General features: G+C 34.8%; 1 protein-coding gene across 1 annotated transcript in view; it reads right to left on the reverse strand.

Moving 5' to 3' along the window:
* Window positions 1-1,449: 1,449 nt before the first annotated feature.
* The window catches only part of LOC100917049 (tripartite motif-containing protein 43-like), a 45,285-nt gene continuing 22,108 nt past the window's right edge, over window positions 1,450-24,626 (reverse strand). Inside the window, exon 3 of the mRNA XM_003760946.3 lies at window positions 1,450-2,823. Coding sequence (XP_003760994.3) covers window positions 1,450-2,823 — 1,374 coding nt within the window. The remainder of the gene's footprint in view (window positions 2,824-24,626) is intronic.

Raw genomic sequence — 24,626 nt, forward strand, 5'->3', positions numbered from 1 at the left:
ACTTTTGCTCCTCTGGAACAATGGCTTTCCCAAGGGTATTTAAGTATTCATTAATTCTTCTTTGGTTGCAGTAGAAACTGATGACTTCAATTTATTGATTATTCATTTATTAGTCATGATTAATAAATTGTTAATTACCCAGATAATCTGTCTTGCAAAATTTGCATTTGCCATGGAGGCCACTGAGTTCAACCTCCTCATTTTACATAATAAAAACAAAGCTGAGAAAGCTTTAAGTCACACAATCACCAACTATCTGGGGCTTTAAATATTTTTTGAAAATATTTACCAAGCTTTTTCTGCCCTTGACAGGAAAACTCAATTCTGATTGGTGAACAATTAATCAGGCAACTGAGAGGAGAAGATGAACTAAAAGTCTTAAGCAACTTCTGGTGAAAATATTTGAAGTATTCAGTATTGCCATTAAGTAAGAGAAAACAATGTCTATGAATTTATTGATTATCAATTAGCCTAGTTAATACATTGACTATCAAATACCCAGAAACTCTATCTCAGCCCTTTACTTTTCTCTCAAAACTCCAATCTGTCAAGAAGATTTTAGCCATTTAAATGTGCCCTTTCCCTTTTGCTACTCAAATATACTTAGTCCATATGCTTACTTGAAAACTAAGATTCTTACTGAGTGATTTTATGAAAATACTCTTTAAAATCTTATCAACTCTCAAGAGTTGGGAGTCTTAAACCCTGAAAATAATCTTGGATAGTCCTCTTTTTTTTTTTTTTTTTTTTTTTTTTTTTTTTAATCGGAGTTTCAAAGAAGCCTCTGGTGAAAAGCCTCTCTAGTTCTCACCATGGCTCAGGGCTCTTTATACCAACTTGGCAGAAGAACTCAAAAGTGCCAGAGAGATTTCACTTAGTCTGGTGCTCTTACACTTTGAATCTGGGTCTTCTTGACTCTAAATTCATTGTTCTTTTCACTATATCAATTTTCCTCTCCGCATTTAAATTCTATAACCCCATGAAATTATAGAGGCAGATAAGAAGCACAGTGTCTAGAATGCTGGTCCTGGAATCAGGAGCAGTTGAATTCAAATCTAGAAATCACTAATTATATGACCCTGGGCAAATCACTTCCCCCTGTTTCCTCATCTATATAATAATCTGAAGAAGAAAATGGCAACCCACTCCAGCATCTTTGCCAAGAAAGTAAGACATAAATGACAATAACTAAATAACAAGAAAATCCTGGAATAGCTTTTTTTTTTTTTTAGTTAAGATTGATTTATTGTGAAAAATAAATGATCAGACTAAATACATTGAATATAGAAAAATACAAAACACTGACAAATAATCTCTTTCAGTTTGTCTCAACTTTGTGAATTTGATTCTCCTTCAGCATCATATGTGTTGTTTATTCTTTCCCAGAGGAAACTTGGAAATTGAAGAGCAGTCTGGTGCTGGGTCAAAGATTCTTTTGTGGAGAAATGCTCAAGACAATGAATAGCAGCAGGCACAAAGATGAGAATCTATTGAACAGATCGTCATGGTTCCAGCTTTTGTTCCTGGAATTGGGGGACCAGGAGAAAAGACAGGTCTGACAGTCTCTTTGAATAGAATAGGATAGAATCTATAAATAAGGGATCTTTGGAGAACATTGTAAAAGAGGACAGTACCAGAACTGTATTCTAGATACACCCCAATTCTGGGCACAGGACCTTTCTCTCGATGGTTTAATGATTCGGGATAACTTTGAAATATGTAATGATCTTCCTTCTTCACACAGCGAAGCAAGAACATGGAAGCACATGAAATAGGATTCTTCCTCCTTCTTCTTTCCAAGTGTGGGCTATAGATCCCCAGTGCCCACTGTGGTATTTGTGACACATCTACCTCCCAATAGTGTCTCCCTGAGGTAAAGACTTGCTCAGCAAAGGCATAATGGCAAACAGACTCCTCAGGTTGGTTGGACTCCACCTTCCAGCCTTGTCCAGCTCTCATACTGTTCAGATCCTCAGAAACAGTTACATAGGAACTTTCTGAATCCGGATGCACTCTGATATCCACTTTAAACTTGTTGAGCACATCTATTATCCAGGCAGTGGGATATTCTCTCAGCTCTGGAACGACAGTCTCAGGTGTTTGGGACAACACTGAGGCACTTCTTTTCAACAGTTCCCTGAGGTCCTGTAACAGATCAATTTGGGGCTTTTGACTTGATTCCTGCAGCTCTAACATGGTTTCCTGAAGGCTTTGGATATGTCGGGTTATTCTGTCTTTTCTGCTCTTCTGCTCTTCTTCTACTCTTTTCAGACACTGAGATTTTTCTTCTATCAGGAAACTGTATAGTCTGTAATATTCTCCTGCAATCATCTGACCCCAGTCAATAAAAGGTGTCTTCACCTCTTCCTTTTGAGAATGAAGTTTCTTAGTTTCTTCAAAATCCTTCTCCACATGACTTAGCATTTTCTGTAGCTTCTTCCTGTAATTGTGAGTGGCCTCTTCTATAGGAGAGAGTTTGTGAGATTCATGCTCTGGCATTTGGCAGCAAGCTAAACAGAGCAATATCTGGTCCTCCTCACAAAAGTACTGGAGGACTTCTTTGTGGGTAGGACATCTTGGTCCTTCAGAACTCTGCAAACTGTGGGAGCTGAGCTGCTTATCAATGTCAGTTAGCTTTTCCAGTCTCCCATTGGATGCTGGGAATTCTCTGATTTGGGAAATTTGCTTGCATTTAGAGCAAGAGGAAGGTATGCTTTCAACTCTCCAGCTCTTAGAGAGACATTCTAAGCAAAAATTATGTCCACAGTCCATGGTGACTGACTGAGAAAAATAGTTTTGACAAATGATACAGGCAATTTCACTCTACAGTTTCTGGACTGTATCCATCTCAGTAGCTATTTCTCTCTTGCTGGAGCTTCTTTCCAGTAGTAACTGAGATCAGGAGACTTTCAGTTCTACTCAAGGAAATGTTTCTGATCTGAAAGTTCCTCTCCTTTTTATACAGAGCAGGTCCATTCCTTTAGTACCTCCCTATTAAGGTGCGAATTCAATCCTCAAAATAAATAAATTAAAACTGAATGGTTGTAATGGCTCTGAGGTCTTCAGAGTTCACACCTCTGGTTGCTTTCCATGAATTGACAAGTTTCACAAGGCTAAGCTCCTGAGGCCATTTTTCTCTTGCTGGAGCTTCTTTCCAGTAACAACTGAGATCAGGAGACTTTCAGTTCTACTCAAAGAAATGTTTCTGATCTGAAAGTTCCTCTCCTTTTTATACAGAGTAGTTCCATCCCTTTAGTACCTCCCTATTAAGGGGTGAATTCACCTTCCTTTGAATCCTCAAAACAAATAAGTTAAAACTGAATGGTTGTAATGGCTCTGAATTCTCCAGAGTTCACACCTCTGGTTCCTTTCCATGAATTGACAGGTTTCACAAGGCTAAGCTACTAGGGCCATAGTTTCTTAAGAAAGGGTTGCTAGCATTTTGAATAAAGAAATGGTGCTGGAGACCGGACATAGTGATTTCTGCCTCTGAAGTTTCCTGACTTTGTGACTCTCCTTATTTCTCATCTGGTTATATTGCATTGATTCCTCTTTAACTTCTTCACTATGCTCTGTATCTAGGCTTTAGGCACACCATTCTCTCCGGGCCCTCTCTCATCTATTTGAACTTTTTTTCTTAGTCTCCTTCTCTGGATCATCCTCCAAATCATGTTTCTTTTGGTAGGTATCTTCCAAGCTTACAGTGATTACTTTTCAAAATCCCTTCTTCTCTAATTATGGTGCTTGAAGGGCAGTAGAGGGTATCAGAATACTGGATTTGGAATAAAGAGCTTCAGGTTTGAAGCTCTACTTGTATGACCAAAGGCAAGTCACTTATTTCTGAGACTCAGTTTCATCATCTATTGCTCTTTGTCCTTTGGGACCACTGATGTAGACTCTGAAACCTTATCAGGAAGGAGCCCCTATGGTTATTATCTGTCATAATCAAGTCCCAGACTGTCCTGTTTGCATAGCCATTGTCAGAACTCCAACCTCTGAAACTGTCTAGTAAGCATCTTTAAACAATCTTTTAAATCTTATTTAGCATATCTCTAAACTGATCTAGGCCTGATCGATCAGTTGAAATCCTAATAACTCCTCCTTAATTCCTCTCTGTGAGCTACCAAACTTTCTTGATTCCTTCTCTGACATCCTAGATCCTTCCTCCCATCTCCCCTGTCTCTCCTGAGCTATAAAGGATTGTATTTCCCCAAATGGAGATAGGAAATCTCCCCATTACCCCCAAATTCCTCAAAAAATAGGACTATATTTCCCTATAATATTTCACTGAGTCTGTGAAGCCATTTACACATAAAATAAAATTGCAAACCTTTGTAATCTGTGATGGATGCCTGACTTGATTTCATCAAGCTGATTGAACTATATTTTTATAATTGAATTGTAATTTGAAATTGAACTATATTTTTGTAATATTGTTTACAATTATGATCTCCCAAATCTATTGCTTTCCCAAATCTATTTACCATGTATGATGACTTTATTATCATTCCTAGTGCCTTATTTTATCTCTCCACCATGACATCAGGAAGATGATGTCATGATTTGCAAGTCTTCATTTATAAAATGAGGTGATTGGACTATATGATTTCAAAGCTTCCTTACAGGTTTAATTTTGACCACATAAATTAAGTTATATTAAAAGGAAGTAAGAGAGAAAGAATAGAATTAGAAAAAGCAGAAGGTAAAATAAATGGGAAATACCTTAATTTTAGGACATTAGTTAGGATTTGATAAGGGCGAATTATGAATTCTTAGATTTGGGCATAGGAAGTGGCAAATATTCCAATTGATCTTGTGTCCTAATAGGGAAAAAAGAAAATAGAAGGATAATAAGCAAGCCACTAATGGCTCTTCATGTTCTAAAGCAGGACTTTGTTTTTAGTGCCAGTCAAAAATAGACTGCAATTCAGAAGTACTATACTTTCTATAATAATCCCTTTTCAGCATGAATTTGCTTTCCCCCAGGCTCTACAAATGGATTGGGAAGAGAAAAGAACTTTGTACATATAAATAGAAACCTAGTCTTCTGGTTTTTCTTCTTTTCCTTCCCCCTCCTTCCTCATTTTATTTTTTTGCATGAGGATGATATACACATGCACACACACACACACACACATATACACATATACACATACATATTATGTACTCCTGGCTCCTTACTGTGGAATAGATCTTCAAAATAGGGAACCTTATTTTTTTGTACAGTCATATTAATGCTTTGGTGACAGAAGGTAGGAGAATTGTAGAGTTCAAGAGGGCTAAGTTAATTGATGATTCCAAGGATCTTCGAAGCCTAAGAAGATAGGGAAACTGAGGCACAAAGAGTTCATTCACCTGCTAGGGTCACCGAATTAACAAGTGTCTAAGGAGTATTTTTATTTGTTTTCTTGTTTTACACAGGCATTTGAAGTTAAAGTGATTTGCCCAGAGTCACACCCCTAGCAAATGTCAAATGCCTGAGGCTACACTTGAATTTCAGGTCCTTCTGACACCAGGGCTGAGTGCTGTATCTTAAGGGAGATGAGATTTGAACTGAGGTCTTCTATTTCCAATGGAATGGCCTTTTCCATTATGCTACTTCTCTTTGCTTTAGACAATTATCATAGAGATATCAATAACTCACCATATGCTAGGCAAAAAAGTTGAAAACTTCTCTGATAAGCATGTATAGATGGTTAGAGTTCTATCATTCTCAAGGAGAGATCTGTATTTCCTCATGAATATGTAGAGAGACAATACTTCTAATTCTAGACAAAGTAAACAAAAGATGATCACTTTTCACACACACATTTATAAAGTTTCTTGCCACTACAAAAAGAGATCCTAAAAACATTTTGGCATATGTAGGTCATTTTCCCTTTTTCATTATTTCTTTGGGATACACACCCAGTGGAGACATTGCTGGACCAAAGGGTATGCACAATTTGATAGCCCTCTGTGTATAGTTACATATTGCTCTCCAGAATGGTTAGATCAGTTCACAGTCCACCAATAATGTATTAGTATTCCAGTTTTCTCCCATCCTCTCCAATATTTATCATTATGTTTTCCTGTCATCTTAGACAATTTGAGAAGTGTGTAGTGGTACCTCAGAGTTGCAAGAACATAGTGCTGAATCAGAATCATACGATGAATATACTTACTCTTTTACTTATTTTTGTTGAATGTGCTATTTCAATTTAACCATGTATCAAAAGGACAGTCTTTCTTCCTTAGATAAAGACTTTCTAGTCATTGCATGCTTGAGATAGCAATTGATCCTGAACAGGCTAGATAACTGGATAAGCAAATAGCAAACCACTCCAGTATCTTTGCCAAAAACCAAAAAACAAACAAAAACAAAAAACAAACAAAAAACCAAAAAATCTGAGAGAAGTCATAAAGAATAATTGAAATAACTCTACCATCACCACAACAGGGCTAGATAGCTGATGTTCTAATAAATGGTAGCTTAATGACCATGATACTAGTGGAGACACCTGGCAGAAATGACACATGTAGGAGACAATATGTGTAGAATAGGACAGAGGAGAGCAGCTTGATGACATTGTCAGAGACATTAGCAGCTTTTTTGAATCATGAGTATGAGAAGTCATATCCACACATGTATTCTGGGTACAATTGTCTTCTGGATGTCATACTATTCACATATCTATTTTGACCTACAATAAAGTCAACAAATGTTTTATTAAGTACCCATATACCAAGTAGAATGCAAAAAATTGGAATACAAGGATAGGCAAAAAAAACAAAAACAAAAAACAAAAAAACAGTTCATGACTTTAATCACAATCTAATGGGTCAAGGAAAGTGCAGGGAAGAGAATTGATCTTTGCCAAGATAAATTAAAAGTAATTTTATAAAAATGGGATGGACATGCTTATTAATTTAACACAGACTCTTAAAACATGTATGGGCTTGAGTTGTATGAGTTTCTGGCATGTATGCTGTCATTCATACATTTCCCTAAATATATACCCAACACATTCAGATGTGTTGGTCACCTATTCAGGGCTTCATAAACTTTTCCTATTCTCAATCCTTTTTGCCCAAGAATTTTTTACATGACTCGAATATATAGACATATGGAATAAGTATACAAATCAAGCATCTACTGATAGCAAATCATAATTTTAAAACCCACACATTCAGATAAGAAAGTCCACATGGAGTCTGGACCCACAGTTTAGGAAGCTCGGAGATATGTAATCCAGATGTACGATTTTCTCTACTGGTGATGTGGAAATCAGAAATAGAATGTGACAAATATGCCAGCATGATGGGAGAAGGAGGACATCTTTTCTTATTTCTTTATGAACCGCAATTTTTGATTGAATTATTTTTTTTGTTTGTTTTAAATGTCTCTCTCTCCTGGATGGTGGGAAAAGAAAATGAAAGGATTCATAGGCTATACTTTTGAGTGGATGCTGGTGCACAAAATGCATCAAACATAGCATAGCTTGTTTTTCTTATTGTTGTTACATGGACATAACCATTCTTCCATGGGCTTCTTGAATTCTTAAAGGCTAAACTTTAATTTTTTTTTCATGGCTTAGTGGGTAGGATGCTGGACCTGGAGTTAGGAATCCCCGAGTATAAATCTGGATTCAGAAATTTATCAGTTATGAAACTCTGGATAAGTCATGTAATATCTTTAGACCTCAGTTTTTTTCCCCTTTTGTATATATAAACATATTTATACCATTCTCTTGTTGCACAAGAAAAATCAGATCAAAAAGGAAAGAAAATTAGTAAGAAAACAAAATGCAAACAAACAACATCAAAATGAGTGAGAATGTTATGTTGTAATCCACATTGATTTCCCACAGTCCATTCTCAGTATAGATGGCTCTCTCCAACACAAGACCACTGAAAGTGGCTGAATCACCTCATTGTTGACAAGAGGCATATCCATCAGAATTGATCATTTTATAATCTTGTAGCCGTGTACAATGATCTCCTGGTTCTGCTCAATTCTTTTATATTTTTTGCTGAGGTAATTGGGGTTAAGTGACTTGCCCAGGGCCATACAGCTGGGAAGTATTAAGTATCTGAGGCCAGGTTTGAATTCAGGTCCTCCTGAATTCAGGGCTGGTGCTCTAACCACTGCATCATGTAGCTGCCCCTGGTTCTGCTCATTTCACTTAGCATTGGTTCTTGTAAGTCTCTCCAGGCCTCTCTGAATCATCCTGCTGGTCATTTCTTACAGAACAATAATATCCCATAACATTCATATACCATAACTTGTTTAGTCATTTTCTCACTGATGGGCATCCACTCAGTTTCCAGTTTCTTGCCACTACAAAAAGAGCTGCCACAAACATTTTTGCACATGTGAGTCTCTTTCCCTCCTTTAAGATCTCTTTGGGATATAAGCCCAACAGAAACACTGATGGATCAAAGGGTATGGCGCATTTTGATAATGTTTTGAGCATAGTTCCAAATTGTTCTCCAGAATGATTAGATCAGTTCACAGTTCCACCAACAATGTATTAGTATCCCAGATTTCCCACATCCCCTCCAACATTCGTCATTATCTTTTCCTGTCACCTTAGCCAATCTCAGAGGTATCTCAGAATTGTATTAATTTGCATTTCTCTTAACAATAGTGATTTAGAGCACCTTTTCATATAATTAGGAATGTAGAGCTCAGTTTTTTGAACTATAAAATCGGTATAATAATAACACACTTCACAGATTTATCAACCTCAACTATAAATAGATATAATAATAATATGGATTTCACAGCAAGGATTAAATGAGTTAAAATTTGTAAAATACTTAGCACAGTAACTAGCTTATGCTAGGTGCAACATAAATATTTATTCTCTCCACTTCTCTTTTATATTATGGACAAAATAGATTGAAGTTTTTTTTTTTTTTTTTTAAATAACATTGTTCTATTGTAGCTATTGGGACTAATAGGTCTTAATAATTACCATGAATATTAATGTACTGGAAGAGTGATATATTTTTTTCAATGAGAAATGACCTATTTTAAAGTCTATTGGTACCTCATAAGCACAATAATGACTATATTGAAGCAGAGAGAAACACAATAACCACAAAACAAGAAGGGAGATGTAGCATAAAAATGAAAAATTCCCAAGAGATAATTTTCTTAGCACTTAATAGCTATGTATCCACTGGAAAATTCCTTCAACTCTCTGAATCTCAGCTTCCTTAGGTATAGAATGATGATAATAATGCTTTATATAACCCCTCTCAGGAGTATTATGAGAAGGTCCTCTTTAAATTAGAGATTGCAGCAGTTAATTAGTAGTTACTACTGGGTTTTTGAGTCAAAAGAGTTCAAATCTTATTCTCATACACTTACTAGATATGTGATCTTGGGCAAATCACTTAATTCATTTTACCTCAGTTTCCTCATTTATAAATGAGGTGGAGAAGTAAATCACAAACCAATTCACTATTTCTACAAAGAAAACTGCATATGAAATCACAAAGAGCTGGATATGACTGAACTACAATAATAAAATTGACCAAAACTACAGTTTGTGAGTTATAAATTTGAATGAGTTCTCATTCACTTAGTAATAACTATGGAATAAGCTGTTCTTGGGTGGAGGGTTAGTCCACAAGTACAGATAAAGATGTATAGATGTAGTCCATCCTAAATCACTTGTCATTATATAATTACAAAATTCCAAAGATGGAGAGGGAATTCAAAAGTCATCTAGTTCAAACATTATAATCATCTTTTTATAAATATTAAAAACCATTAACCTTTAATATTAATTATGTTAATTTACCAAACAATTATAATCTCTCTTTGGTTTTAAAGCCTTCATTTGATCCTGAGAGTATTAGTAGACACAGGCACAGATTGTACAGTCATTAGAGGTAAAGTGTGGGACTTTTATCAAGCAGGCTCATCATCTTGAGTTCAAATCCAGCCTTAGACACTTATTAGCTATGTGACCCTGAACAAATACTTAACCCTGTTTGCCTCAGTTTCATCATCTGTAAAATGAACTGAAGAAAATGGCAAACTACTTCAGTAGCTTTGCCAATAAAACCCCAAATGAGGCCATTAAAAAAGTTGAAAATGACTGAACAGAGACTAGGTAAAAGTCCTTCAAATACTTAGACAGTTTTCCTCTCCTTCCCTAATTATTCTCTTCTTTAGGTTAAAAATCTCCAAATTCTTCATTATGAAATGATGGCCTTTCACTATTAACGTAACTCTCCTCTAAAAACTCTGTATTTTACAATGACTATATGGTACAAGTATGGTTTTAGAATCAAGACCTTTGTTTTTATCCAGCCTCAGACTGTGTGATCTGGCAGGTTACTTAACAGTTCTCTACCTTAGTTTCCTTCATCTGTAAAATGGTAATAATTATAGTTTCTCTCTCCCAGGGTTGTGATAAGATATTTCAAAAGAGCATTAGGAATCTTAAAGTGCTATATAAAAGCCACTTGTCATAATTGTTATTTTATTATTATCAATATCCTCAGCATGTATGATGAAAATGGTGGTTAGTGATTCCTTGGTTCTATTTCCCTGCCTGGATGAATCTGGACAGGCTGAAGCTTTACTTATATGAAATTCACATCTTCAAAAGAGAAGTCCTTAAATTATTTATTGTGAATTTTTTTTCTAAAAGACAAAAGTAATATTTTCAGTATCTCTTTCTATTTCCACACATTGCAGACTCAGTTTCTACTATCTTCACTTGGTGATGATTCTCTTTCCCATTTAATAATTAAGCATCTCTAAAAGACAATGAGGTGCCTGACAAATGCATTTCTAAATTCCCTTTGATCTACTACAGTGAAAAAAAATCACAAAATAAGTAGAAAGAAACTATTTCATACCAGTCTGAAAAAAAATCCCATTATAATAGCCTGACTAAGTGGTCACACAGGCACTACTTTAAATTTTTCATTGAGGGAAACTCCTGTCTGCCTTCCAAATCAACTCAATCCTATTTTAGATGATGGCCAATATTAAGATGTTTTATTTCTTTAAGAAGCTCCTCTTACCAACTTCTTTTTCATATGACTTTGGGCCAAGCAATATAAGTCTAATCATCTTCTATGGGACAATTCCTTTGCATAATTGGAGACAGTTATCCTGGTCCCTCCCGTCTCCTGTAGGTTAAACATTCTTAGTTCCTTTAAAGGATTCTCATGTGGCATGAGTTTGATGTCTTTAATTATACTGAAGATGCTTCAAATGATTTCTATTTTATCATTCGATCAGATGGCATTACTTAAGTGGCACAACAGATAGAGAGATAGTGTGCTGTGTCAGTAAGAACTAAATTCAAATATAGTTTTGGATGCTTCCCACCTGTGTAGTATGAGGCAAATCACAACCTCTGGCTTTGTTGTCCAGTGTTTCAGTCATGTACAGATCCTTGAAGACTTCATTTGGGATTTCTTGGCAAAAATACTAGAGTAGTTTACCATTTTCTTCTCTAGTTTTTTTGACAGATGAGGAAACTGAGGCAAACATGGTTAAGGGACTTGCCCGGAAAGGGGTCACACAGCTAGTAAGTGTCTGAGGCCAGTTTTGAACTCAACAAGATGAGTCTCTATGAGCTATGGTACCCCCAAACTGCCTAGGTTAACTTATCTATAAAATAGATCTCTGTTCCAGAGATGTTATAAGTAATAAAATGAAAAAATACCAGTAAATGTCTTTGCAAACAATAAAGCATTATGTAAACTCTAGCTATTATGATTTTAAAAATGTTAAATGTTTACTATATGATAAGCAATGGGGATGAAAAGGAAAAAGGAAATGAGTAGTTGATCTCAAAAGGTTTACAACTTAGCCAAAGGATACAATGTGCACATATAGGGAAAAAGAAAAAAAAAAATATATATATATATATATACACTTGAAACAGGCAGAGATGATTTTGATTAGAAAACCAGCAGTTGGGAAGCTACTGTAAGACTTTAAATAGAATATGGCTTTTAAGCTAAGACTTGAGGAGAAGTAGGGATTTTGAGTGATAGAAGTGAAGGTATGTAATTTAGACATGAGGAACACTGAGTACATTGGGGCAGGGATATCCTGCATTTGGGAAGCAGGCCATTTTGGCTGGTCCACTATGTTTTACCCAGAACTTAAGGGAGGTAATCTAGATGTGGTCCCATCTGGGCAGAGAAGAGCAAAAATTTTCAATCATTTTTTCAATCATATCTGACTTTCTGTGACCCCATTTAGGGTTTGCTTGGCAAAGATACTGGAGTGGTTTGCCATTTCCTTCTTCAGCTCATTTGATGAATGAGAAAATTGAGGTTAAGTGATTTGTCCAAGGTCCCACGGCTTGTGTTTGAGGACAGATTTTTAACTCAGATCTTCCTGATTGCAGGACCAGCACTCTCTACACTGAGTCACTTATAGCTGGCCTTATTCTTTAAGAAAGAAACAATTAGTTTGCCATACTGTTAAGCAGCAAGGGTATTTTATAGTCCTTTAAAATTTCAATGTACTTTAGATATATCTCATTTAATTTTCACAACACTGAAAGATGTCCCTATTTTTTTTACAGATGAGGAAACTGAGGCTGACAAAGGTTCACTAACTTACCCAAAGTATAATTATCTGTGTTTGTATTTGAGCTCAAATTTTCCCCATTCAAGTCTAGTACTCTATCAAGTGCAACACTAATTTGTACAGTGGGAATCCCTAGTAACTACCCTCCTTAAAGTATTTGTACTTTGTTGTTATGAGCCAGAACTTGAAACATGGTGTTAACTCATTGGAATTGATAGAAACAATGCTTAAATTTACACCTTTGAGAGTTCACACATTGGCTCACACATTGGAGTTCACAAGTCTGGGAGATTCACCAAGTTACACCTCCCACAATCCCATTCTCGGAGGAGGAGTCAACCGTTGAGTTTGCACCTCTAAAAGAGCATAAAATGAGCTGAGTTAGTGAAGTGAATTGGTTTGGGAGATTGACAGAGCCAGAATTCAGTTGAGAAGATTCAGAACCAAGATTCAGAGAGGCTGAAGCTGGCAGAGGCAAAGGACTAACAAGAGCTCTTGGAACCAACCAGGCTATTTTGAAGAGACAATAAAGAACTGTATTTTAACTCCTGGATGCCTTTGAGGTGATTGTTATTCTGACCCGAAATTAAGGTTGCCTCTAGAAAACCTCCCCAAGAAACCTGCTCCCAGGGAACCATCATATTTTAGAAAAGAAAAGAACACTACAGCATCCCTCTTTGTAGTGGCCAGAAACTGGAAAGTGAGTGAATGCCCATCAATTGGAGAATTGAATCATATTTTAGAGAAAAGAAGAACACTACACTTTGTTCTCTTCCCTAGATCCATACTTGTAGATATGAACTTAGTGGTAATTGCAGTTCAGAATTTGAATCATTCAATTCAACATTTTAAAAAAAAGGGGGGGGGAGAAGCAATTAGGCAAGGATAGGCAACTTTGAAGGTTCACTGAGTTTTCTAATCTCAAAGTCTTTATCTCCTTTTGCAGTGCAGTTCCTGGAGTCTCATCTATACATTCTCCATTGAATTTGTCTTTAAAATGTTGATTTAGGGGTACAATTCATGCTACTTGCCCCTAGATACTTGAGGTCCTCCTTTCTCTGAGATCAACAATGTCTAATTCCAATTCTAAAACAAGGCTTTTGGGAATCAGTTTATTAAGGCATGACAGATACTTAAACTTTCTCTCTCTCTCTCTCTTTTTTTTAATAATGTTTTATTGATAGAACCCATACCAGGGTAATTTTTTACAACATTATCCCTTGCACTCACTTCTGTTCCAATTTTTCTCCTCCCTCCCTCCCCCCCTCCCCCATATGGCAAGCAGTCCTATACATGTTAAATAGGTTACAGTATATCCTAGATACAATATATGTGTGCAGGACTGAACAGTTCTCTTGTTGCACAGGGAGAATTGGATTCAGAAGGTATAAATAACCCAGGAAGAAAAACAAAAATGCAAGCATAAACTTTTTTTCTTAATCAGGTCTTTTTAATATTATATTTTCAAAACCACAAATTTTCAGTTCCCTTAACTACTTATTTTGGTGCAAAATTTCCCTTATTTATAACTGTGAACTATTTGCTATTTTTGTTTGTCCAATTGAAAGATCTCTGGTTTCCCTCCAGTCTGATTTTTCATTTCTCCACATCTTTTTCTCTTCCTAGTAGAATAAGAGGAGCATATAGTTTCATATGTAGCATAGAGGAGATATTAGGTAAATATTTATTTAAGGAAGAACTTCCAGAGGATTGAGAAAGAGTTCATTGCTTATAGTCTTTCTCTTTCTTATACCTCCTTGCTGCTGAGTGAGAGCACAGTACAGAGAGTGCTCTTCCACTTCTTTGCATTTCCCTTTTGTGTGTGGTTTTCCCCAACAAGTATATAAGCCCCTTGAGAGCAGGCATTCCTTTTTGTTTTTGTATCCATATTTATATCCACAGGACTTAGCAAAGTGTTTTGCTGATGTTGTTGAGTCTAGTTGTGTCTGAGACTTTGTGACCCCATGTTGTGTTTTTTGTTTTTTTTTTTTTTTTGGAAAGATATTTGAGTAGTTTGCTATTTCCTTCTCCAGCACATTTGACAAATGAGGAAACTGAGGCAAGAAGGGTTAAGTGACTTATCCAGAGTCATGTAGCATGCTAGTGTCTGAGGCCAGATGTGAACTCATTAACAAGAGTCTTCCAGTCTCTATACTGTACTCTATGGCACAGCCTAATTCCTCTTTAGCAAAGTGGCAAATTGAAATTATACTTTTCTGATGAGATGACAACATTGATATAGATGCTTGCACTGAAGACCCAGAAAGGATCTAAATTAGTAAATGCTTTAATAAATGTTGTTTCTCTTATCCTAAGGGTAAATGAATGAATGAATAAATAAAGGTAGAGAGTTCTTGAGGGTGGAGCCAAGATGGCAGAGTAAAATCTGGAAGGTACTGGAGCTTTAACACTTTCCCTCAAAAACCACATGAAACCAATCTTCTGAACAATCTGATGGAATGAAACAACTTTCCAGCTCAAGATATACTGAAAAAAAGTTTAAGAAAGGTCAGTCTCACTGAGGTCAAAAGAGTGTTCAACCCAGGTCAGATAGACTCTGGGAAAGCTAGTGAGACAGTTTTAATTGCAGCAAATCAGCAATTAAGACCCTAAGTTCTGGCTCAGAAGAGGGGCAAATGAGTGGGGCAAACTCTGGGAAACCAGGCAGTTTCCTGAACAGAGTAGGCAAATTTACCCCCTATAAACACAAGGGGCCTCTGTGTTCAAAGCCAAGGCTCAAAGCTACACAGGAAACTTGGGACAGTGCCCCCTTTATGCCAGGAGCAGAGTTCTACCTTAAAAATAAAAAGAAGAGGAAATGCTAAAGATACAGAAAAGTATCTTGACCATAGAAAACTACTATGGTGACAGGGTAGAACAAAATGCATCCTCAGATGAGGACAAAATGTGTGTAGAAGAAATTTCAAAGAGTGAGCTAAATTGGTTTCAAACCCAGAGGATTCTTGAAAATGCTCATTAAAGACTTAAAAAGGCAAATAAGAGATGTAGAAGAAAAATAAGAAAATAAATTAGGGGGATGCATGAAAGAGTCAACAATTTGGAAAAGGAAGGAAAAAATTGTCTGAAGAAAACAACTCCTTATACAATAGGATAAACCAAATAGGAAAAGGGAAAAAAAGATAAAAAATTATAACTGAAGAAAATCACACATTAAAAACTAGAACAGAGCAAATGGAAGTTAATGACTTTGTGAGACGGCAAGAACAAACTAAAAATAATGAAAAAAAAAAAAAAAGAAATGTGAAATACCTCATTGGAAAAAGAGCCAACCTGGAAAATAGATCCAGAGAAGAACATTTAAAAAGTATTGTCCTACCTACCTGAAGGTCATGACAAAAAATGAGCTTGGAGAGCATTCTATGAGAAGTCATTAAGGAAAATTGCCCCACTATTCTAGAAACAGAGAGGGAAATAAATACTAATTGAAAGAATACATTGATCACTTCTGGAAAGAGATCCCACAAAGAAAACCCCAAGAAATAGTGTTGCTAAATTGCAAAACGATAATCTCAAGGAAAAAATACTTCAAGCTGCCAGAAAAAACAATCCAAATGTCAAGGAGAAACAATCAGGATTACCCAGGATCTGGTGGCTTTTACAATAAATGATTAGAGAGCTTGGAATACCATATTCAGGAAGGCAAAGAACCTGCGGTTATAACCAAGAATTAACTACCCAGCAAGACTCAGCATCATATTTCAGGGGAGGAGATAGAGCTTCAATGAACTAACAAACTTTCAATCATTTCTATTGAAAAAAACAGAACTAAATAGAAAATTTAATCTACAAACACAGAATTCAAGAATTTACAGGGCGCGTGCGCACACACACACACACATACACACACACACACTTTATTTATTTATTTAAAAGTTAACTTGTTTACATCCCTAGATAGGAAAAAAAAAATCTGTAAATCTTTAAAAATGTATTGACACTAGGACAGACAAAGCTGGGGTGGAGGGGAGAGCGGAGGCATCACATGGACTGAAGGGATGGTTGTGAATGGACTCTGATGTGATGACACCAAAGCAAAAGACATTAAGGAGTGGAGAAAGATCTGTACTGGAAAAAGAGGAAAGGGAAGGTATAATGGGACAATTTGTTCACACCAAGAAGCTCAAATGACCTATTACAATTGAGGGAAAGAAGGGAGGAACTGAGCATTGTCTGAAGCTTGATCTCATCAATTTTGGTTCTAAGAAGAAATAATAATCGCTCAGTTGGATTTACAATTTGTTTTAATCCTATAAAAAGTAGAGGGAGAAAGAGGAAAAGAAAAGGTAGGGACAGGATAGAAGCCAAGCAAATACCCTATGAAAAAAGGTAAAAGAAGAGGGGAAGTGTTGACAGAAGATAAGGGAGTGGGTGGAGTTGGTTTAAAAAAAAAAAACTCTACTAAGAGAAGGGGGAGGGGTGATAGGAGATAAGGTAGTGTGTGGGGTGGGTAACAAAACACAGGACTAAGGATAGGGAGGAAATAGAGAACAAAAGTATATACAGGGGAGAAAATAGGATGGAGGGAATTACAGAGCCAGTAATCATAATTGTTAATGTAAATAGGATACCCTTTTCTATAAAATGGAAGCAAATACAAAAGTGGATTAAAAAACAGAATCCTACAATATGTTGTTTACAAGAAACACATTTGACACTAAGAAATCCAAATAGAATAAAGGTAAAAGACTGAAGTAAAAACAAAACAAAACAAAAACCAGGAGTGGCAATTCTGGTCTCAGCTAAAGCAAAAATAAAAATAGATCTTATTAAAAGGGTACCATATATAATGAAGTAGTAACAAAGCTAAATGTCTATGTACTAAATGGTAGGGCAGGCAAATTCCTAGAGAAGATATTAATCCAGTTACAGGAAGAAATAGAAAGCAAAATTATTCTACTAGGGGACCTCAACCTTTTCCTCTCAGAATCAAACAAATCTAGCCATGAAATAAACAAGAAAGAAACTAGGGAGGTTAATAGGATCCTAAAAACCCAGATGTGATAAACCTCTGGAGAAAATTGAATAGGGTCAGCAAGAAATATACATTTTTCTCTACAGTACATGGAGCTACACAAAAACTGGCTATGTATTAGGGCATATAATAATAAAAGGACATAAATCAAATGCAAAAAGGCAGAAATAGTCAATGTTTTCTTTTTAGATTACAATGAATAAAAAAAAATTGTATTCAATAAAGGGTCAGTGAAAGATAGACTAAAAACCAATTGGAAATTAAATAATCTAATTCTAAAGAATGAGTGGGTCAAACAACAAATCACAGAAACAATCCATAATTTCATCTAAGAAAAATGACAATAATGGGGCAGCAAGGTGGATATAGCAGCAGCTTTGAAGTCAAGAAGATCTGAGTTAAAATCTGGTTTCAGACACATAACACTTCCTAGCTACATGACCCTAGGCAAGTCACTTAACCCCAATTGCTTCAACAAATAAAAGAAAGAAAGAAAGAACAGAAAATGACAATAATGGACAACATACCAAAACCTATGGAATTCAACCAAAGCAGTTCTTAGGGGAAATTTCATGACTCTAAATACCTACATACATAAAATAGAGAAAGAGATCAGTGAATTAGGTATACAACTGAAAAGGTTAGGAAAAAAAACAAATTAAAAACCTCTATTAAATACCAAATTAGAAATATTGAAACTCAAGGGAGAGATTAATAAAATAGAGACTTAAGGAAACTATTGAACTAATAAAGAAAAAAAAAAAAACTATGAGTGGGTTTTATGAAAAAAATTAACAAAATAGATAAACTTTTGGTTAATTTGATCAGAAAAAGGAAAGGAAAAAAAATCACCAACATCAAAAATGAAAGAGGTAAAGTCACCATCAATGAAAAAGAAATTAAAGTAATAATTAAAAGGTATTTTGCTCAACTGTATGGCAGCAAGTCTGATAATCTAACTAAAATTGATGAATATTTACAAAAATATAAATTGCCCAGTTTATCAGAAGAGGAAATAAAATATTTAGTCTTATTTTTGAAAAAGAAATTGAACAAGTCATTAATAAACTCCCTAAGAAAAAATCTCCAGAGCTAGATGGATTCACAAATAATTTTTACCAAACATTTAAAGAACAATTAATTCTAATACTATGTAAATAATTTGGAAAAATAAATAATGAAGACTTTCTATTAAATTTCTTCTATGACACAAATATGACACTGATAACTAGATCAGGAAGGTCTAAAACAGGGAAGGAAAATCACCCTAATGAAAATTAATGCAAAAATTTTAAATAAAATATTGGCAAAGAGATTATAGCAACTTATCAGCAGGATGATACACTATGACCAAGTCAGATTTATATCAGGAATGCAGGGCTGGTTCAACATGAGGGAAATAATTGCCATAATCAACCATATCAATAACAAAACCAACAAAAACCATATGACAATCTCAAAAGATGCAGAAAAAGCTTTTGACAATGCATTCCTATTAAAAACACTAGAAAGCATAGGGATAAAGGGAGCTTTCTTTAAAATAACCTACAGTAAGTATTATTTGTAATGAAGAGAAGCTGGAAACATTTCCAATAAATAAGGGGTGAAAGAAGTATGTCCATCATCACCACTATTATTCAACATTGTATTAGAAAATTTGGCCTTAGCAATAAGAAAAAAAAATTAAAGGTATTAGAATAGGCAGTGAAGAATAAAACTATCACTCTTTATAGATGATATAATGATATACTTAGAAAATCCAAGAAAACCATCCCCAAACCTACTGGAAACAATTCACAGCTTTAGCAAAGTTGTAGGATATAAAATAAACCCGCACAAATCACCTTCATTGCAATGTATTACTGACAAAGCCCATTAGCAAGTGATAGAGAAAATCCATTTAAAATTATTGTAGACAAAATAAACTATTTGGAGATCTACTTGCCAAGACAAACCCAAGAACTATATAAATACAGTTACAAAACAATTCTCACAAAAACAAAATCAGATCTCAACAATTGGAAAAATATCAATTGTTCATGGCTAGGCTGAACTAATATAATAAAAAAGACAATTCTGCCTAAATTGGTCTACTTGTTCAGTGCATTCCAATCAAACTCTTAAAACATCATTTTATAGAACTAGAAAAAATAATAATATAATTCATCTGGAAGAAGAAAAGGTCAAGAATATCAAGGGAATTAATGGAAAAAAAAACAAAAACAAAAACAAAGGATTGAGGCTTGGCAGGACTAAACCTAAAACTATGTTATAAAGCAACAGTAATCAAAACTATTTGTTTTGATAAGAAGTGGAGTAATGGATTAATGGAATAGATTAGATACCCATGACACAATAATCAAGGCCTAGAGCAATAGGCATAGAACTATATCACGCCCCATACCAAAATAAGGTTTAAATATGTAATTTGGGCATAAAGAATAATATAATAAACAAATTAGGAGAACAAGGCATAATTGACCTATCAAATTTTTGGAGAAGGGATGAATTTATGACCACAGAAGAATTAGGGAACATTATGAAAGGCAAAATGGACAAGTTTGATTACATTAAATTAAAAAGGTTTTGCACAAACAAAACCAACAGAAACAAGATTAAAAAACAAGCACAAAGCTGGGAAAACATTGTTATAGACAGTATTTCTGATAAAGTTCTCATTTTTTTTTAAATATATAAAGAAATGTGTCAAATGTATAAGAATAAAAGTCATTCCTCCATGATAAATGGTCAAAGGATATGAACAGATAATTTTCAGATATCAAAATTAATTTATACTTATATGAAAAAATGCTCTAAATCATTATTGATTAGAGAAATGCAAATTAAAACAACTCTGAGGTATCATTCATACTTCTCAGATTGGCTAAGATGACATGAAAATAAAATGATAAATGTTGGAGAGGTTGTAGGAAAACCTGTATACTAATCCATTGTTGTTGAAATTGTAAAATGATGCAACCATTCTGGAGAGCAATCTGGAACTATGCCCAAAGGGCTATAAAATTGTGCTTAGCCTTTGACCCAGCAGTGCCTTTACTGGGTCTGTATCCCAAGAAAATCATAAAGCAGGGAAAAGGACCCACATGTGCAAAAAAGTTTGTAGCAACTCTTTTTGTGGTATCCAAGAATTGGAAAATGATTGGAAATCATTTGGGAAATGGCTGAACAAGTTGTAGTACATGAAGGTAATGGAATATTATTGTTCTATAAAATATATGAGCAAGCTGATTATAGAAAGACCTGAAAATGTTTACATGAAACCGATACTGAGTGAAAAAAGCAGAATCAGGAATACATTGTGCATGATAATAGCAAGGATTCATGTGATCAACTACAAAGATTTTGTTGTTAATGGTTCAGTGATCCAAAGCAATCTCAATACACTTTAGACAGAAAATGCCATCTGCATCCAGAAAAAGATCTAAAAAAAACTGAATGTAAATTAATACGTTATGTTCACTTCTTTTTTCTGTTATTTTATCCCCCTATGTTTTTTCCCTTTTCATCTTATTTTGCTCTCCCAACATGATTCATAAAGCAAAATGTGTATTAAAAATAAGCTTATTGCAATAAAATAAGCGAAGGAATAAATACATGGATGATGAATGAATAAATGTATATAGGCATACAAACATGTACTTAAATGTTTTTATGTATTCATATGTTTGTGTATGTGTGTGTACATAAGTGAATAACCTTCAACTCTATTCTTGTGGCAGAGAGAAACCTCTCTCTGCCAAAACAGTAACTACTGTTTTTATCCTTTCGAAATATAAATAAAATACCACCCTATAAGCCTTCCTGTTGATATTGGAGCTGGCCTCCAATTTTTCTTAGCTGTCTCTGCAAGTGATCCTGAGAAACTCTTCTCACAAAGAGCTTGTTTCCCTTCCAGAACAAAACAACAAGGTGTTCTAAACATAGACTTGAAGTGGTTTCTTGACAATCTCTCATCCATAAACTTGTCTAAATTTCTCTTGAGCCTATTTATAATTGTAGGAGTACAGCTTTTTGAAAGTAATGAGTTCCACAAGTTTGCTACCCACTGTGTAATGTATTTCTTCCCTTTTTTGCCCTAAAAACTACATCCTTTCAGCTTCTTGAAGCATCATGGTAGGAAGATGATTGGGGAATTTATTGGAGAACTTATCCTTTTCTTATGTTTCATGGGTAACCCATAATATCCCAATGCACTGACCTAAGAAAAAGTAACAATTGAATGATTTTCAATTTATATGGTAAAATATTCATGTTTTCTTAATTTATTATTGGCATGTTAGAAACTCTCTTTATGGATGAGGCAATACATTTAGAAGTAATTTTTTTACATATTTTAACAATAGATCATGCAGGAATTCCTTTTTTCTCCTTCCCTTACCAATGTTTTTCAAATTTGTTCATAATTAAACTGTAGTATTTGTTCAGAAAAAAATTGGAAATGATTTATTCATAATAAAACACAGAGTAGAAAGAGGGAAAGATAAGTTTATCATAACCTTCGTGTACTAAGTATTGCATAATCTGTCTCTTAGAAACATAGAAATTTAGAGTTGGAAGGAACCCTAGCTTAGTACAATTCCTTCTATCATATCTTTAGTTCATTATCATTTAGTTTTCACTTAAAGATTTCCAGTAAGAAGGAACCCACCACCTTGCTAAGCAACTCATTCCAGTTTTATAAAATGTTAATTGTTAATTGTGTGTGTGTGTGGGGTCTTTTCCTCTTTAGAAAAAACTTAAATATTCTTTATGACTGCCAACTATTACACATTTCTTTTTTTAATAATAGCTTTTTATTTTCAAAATACATGCAAAGAAAGTTTTCAACCTTCACTCTTGCAAAACCTTGTGTTCCCAATTTTTATCCCTCTCTTACTCCCACTCCCTCTTCTAGACAGCAAGTAACTCAATTAAATATGTGCAGTTTTTCTATATACATTTCCACATTTATAATGCTGCACAAGATAATATCAGATCAAAAAAAGAAAAAGAAAAAAATGAGAAAAAAGCAAACAAACAACAACAAAAAGTAAAAATATTATATTGCCATCCTTATTCAATACTGACACTCCTCTTTTTGGATGCAAATGGTTCTCTTCATCACAAGTCTATTGAAACTGATCTGAATCATCACACCGTTGAAAGAGTCACATCCATCAGAGTTGGCCATCACATAATCTTGCTATTTCCATGTACAATGTTCCCTTAGTTTTCCACTCACGTCACTTAACATCAATTTATGTAGGTCTCTCCAGGCCTCTCTGAAATCATCCTGCTGATTGTTTCTTATAAAACAATAATATTCCATCACATTCATAAACTATAACTTATTCTGCCATTCCTCAACTGATGGGTATCCACTCACTTTCCAGTTCCTTGCCACTATGGAAGGGGCTTCTACAAATATTTTTGCAAATGTGGGTCCTTTCTCCTTTTTGATGATCTCTTTGGGATACAGACCTGGCAATGGTATTGCTGAATCAAAGGGTGTACATAGTTCCTTGGGACATAGTTCCAAATTGCTCTCTAGAATGGTTGGATCATTTACATCTCCACCAACACGGTATTAGTATCCCAGTTTTCCCATATTCCCTCCAACATTTATCTTTATTTTTTCCTGTAATCTTAGCCAATCTGAGAGATGTATTACATTTACTTCTAACTTGAATAAATATAACTTTTTTTCTACATGAATTTCTGCAAATATTTCAAGATATTGTAAAGTCTTCTCCTTGCCCCTTCTTCTGTCAAGTCTTCTCCAGACTAAACATTCCAAATTTCTTTATTCAGGACTTACTTAGTACTGTCTCTGTTATCTTCCCCATCCTGGACTTTCTGTTTATGGAAAAGTTTTCTCTTCTTTGGTCTATAAATATTCCCAGATTATTCTTTAACTGTGGCATGATGTCTGATTCCCCTCTCCATGCTGAAAGAAACCTTGTTATGGAGGTTTTCAAGTTCCTCCTTATGGGGCCCACAACTGAACACAATTTAAACACAAAAGCAATTCAACTAAGGCAAAGTCCAAGAGTCCTATTGACTCCCGTGTTCTGAGCATTGACTATCATCCATATCCTATCAGTGTCTCATATAATAGCTAGCTTTTGTATAGCACTTTAAAATTTTCAAAGCATTTTCCTTATCTGGTCTTCACAGAAATCCTGAGGAATATGAGACTGAGAAAGAGATCTATTGAGGGTCACACAGCAACTAAGTGTTGGAGAAAAAGACTCAAATTTAGCTCTTCTGGACTCCACATCCAGCACTCTGTATAATATAACCTAGTTGCCTCATGCTAAGATTGTAAAACCTTAACCTCAAAAGGCTTTCTCAATAAAATATGCAAAGCCTATAAAAATCAATAATATTTGTGTACATGGACATGAGAATCATAAGTGTCCAACTAGACTCATTAATTTAGTCAAGAACTAATTATTATACTGACCATGATGGATAATCTTCCTTTTCTTGCTACGGAGAAGGATCAGGCTAATCAGTTTCTTGAGCTCAGGAGTTCTGAACTGCAATGGTCTATGTCAATCAGGTATGTGCAGTAAGCTCAGTATTAGTATTGTGAAGTTCTAGAAATAGGGGGGCACAATATTTTCTAAGGACTGGTGGAATGACCAAAATTTTAAATGATTCATGTTGATGTGCCTAAGTCAATCAGTAGTGGAATTAAGCCCCTAAATAAGAAGATCCTACACTTCTAGCCTGAGTGGGATATAAACATAGTAGATAAAGATAGATAGCAGATAGAGAAAGAGAGATAGTGATAGATAGAAATAGATATAGAGATAACTAGAGACAGAAAAAAAGATCTAGATATATAGATATATATACATACATACAGTCATGCCTCTATAAACATGATATATGTAAGCATATATACATATACATATATATTTACAGGTATAAATATATTTATTTTAATATATACATATTTTGTATACATTAAACACATATATTTATATATATGGATAGATGGATGGATATAACAATGATTAAACCTCTACTTTTTTCAGGATTGTGTTCAGTATTAAAGATACAAAG

This window comes from Sarcophilus harrisii, chromosome 1 (assembly GCF_902635505.1).
Source record: "Sarcophilus harrisii chromosome 1, mSarHar1.11, whole genome shotgun sequence".
Lineage (NCBI taxonomy): Eukaryota > Metazoa > Chordata > Mammalia > Dasyuromorphia > Dasyuridae > Sarcophilus > Sarcophilus harrisii.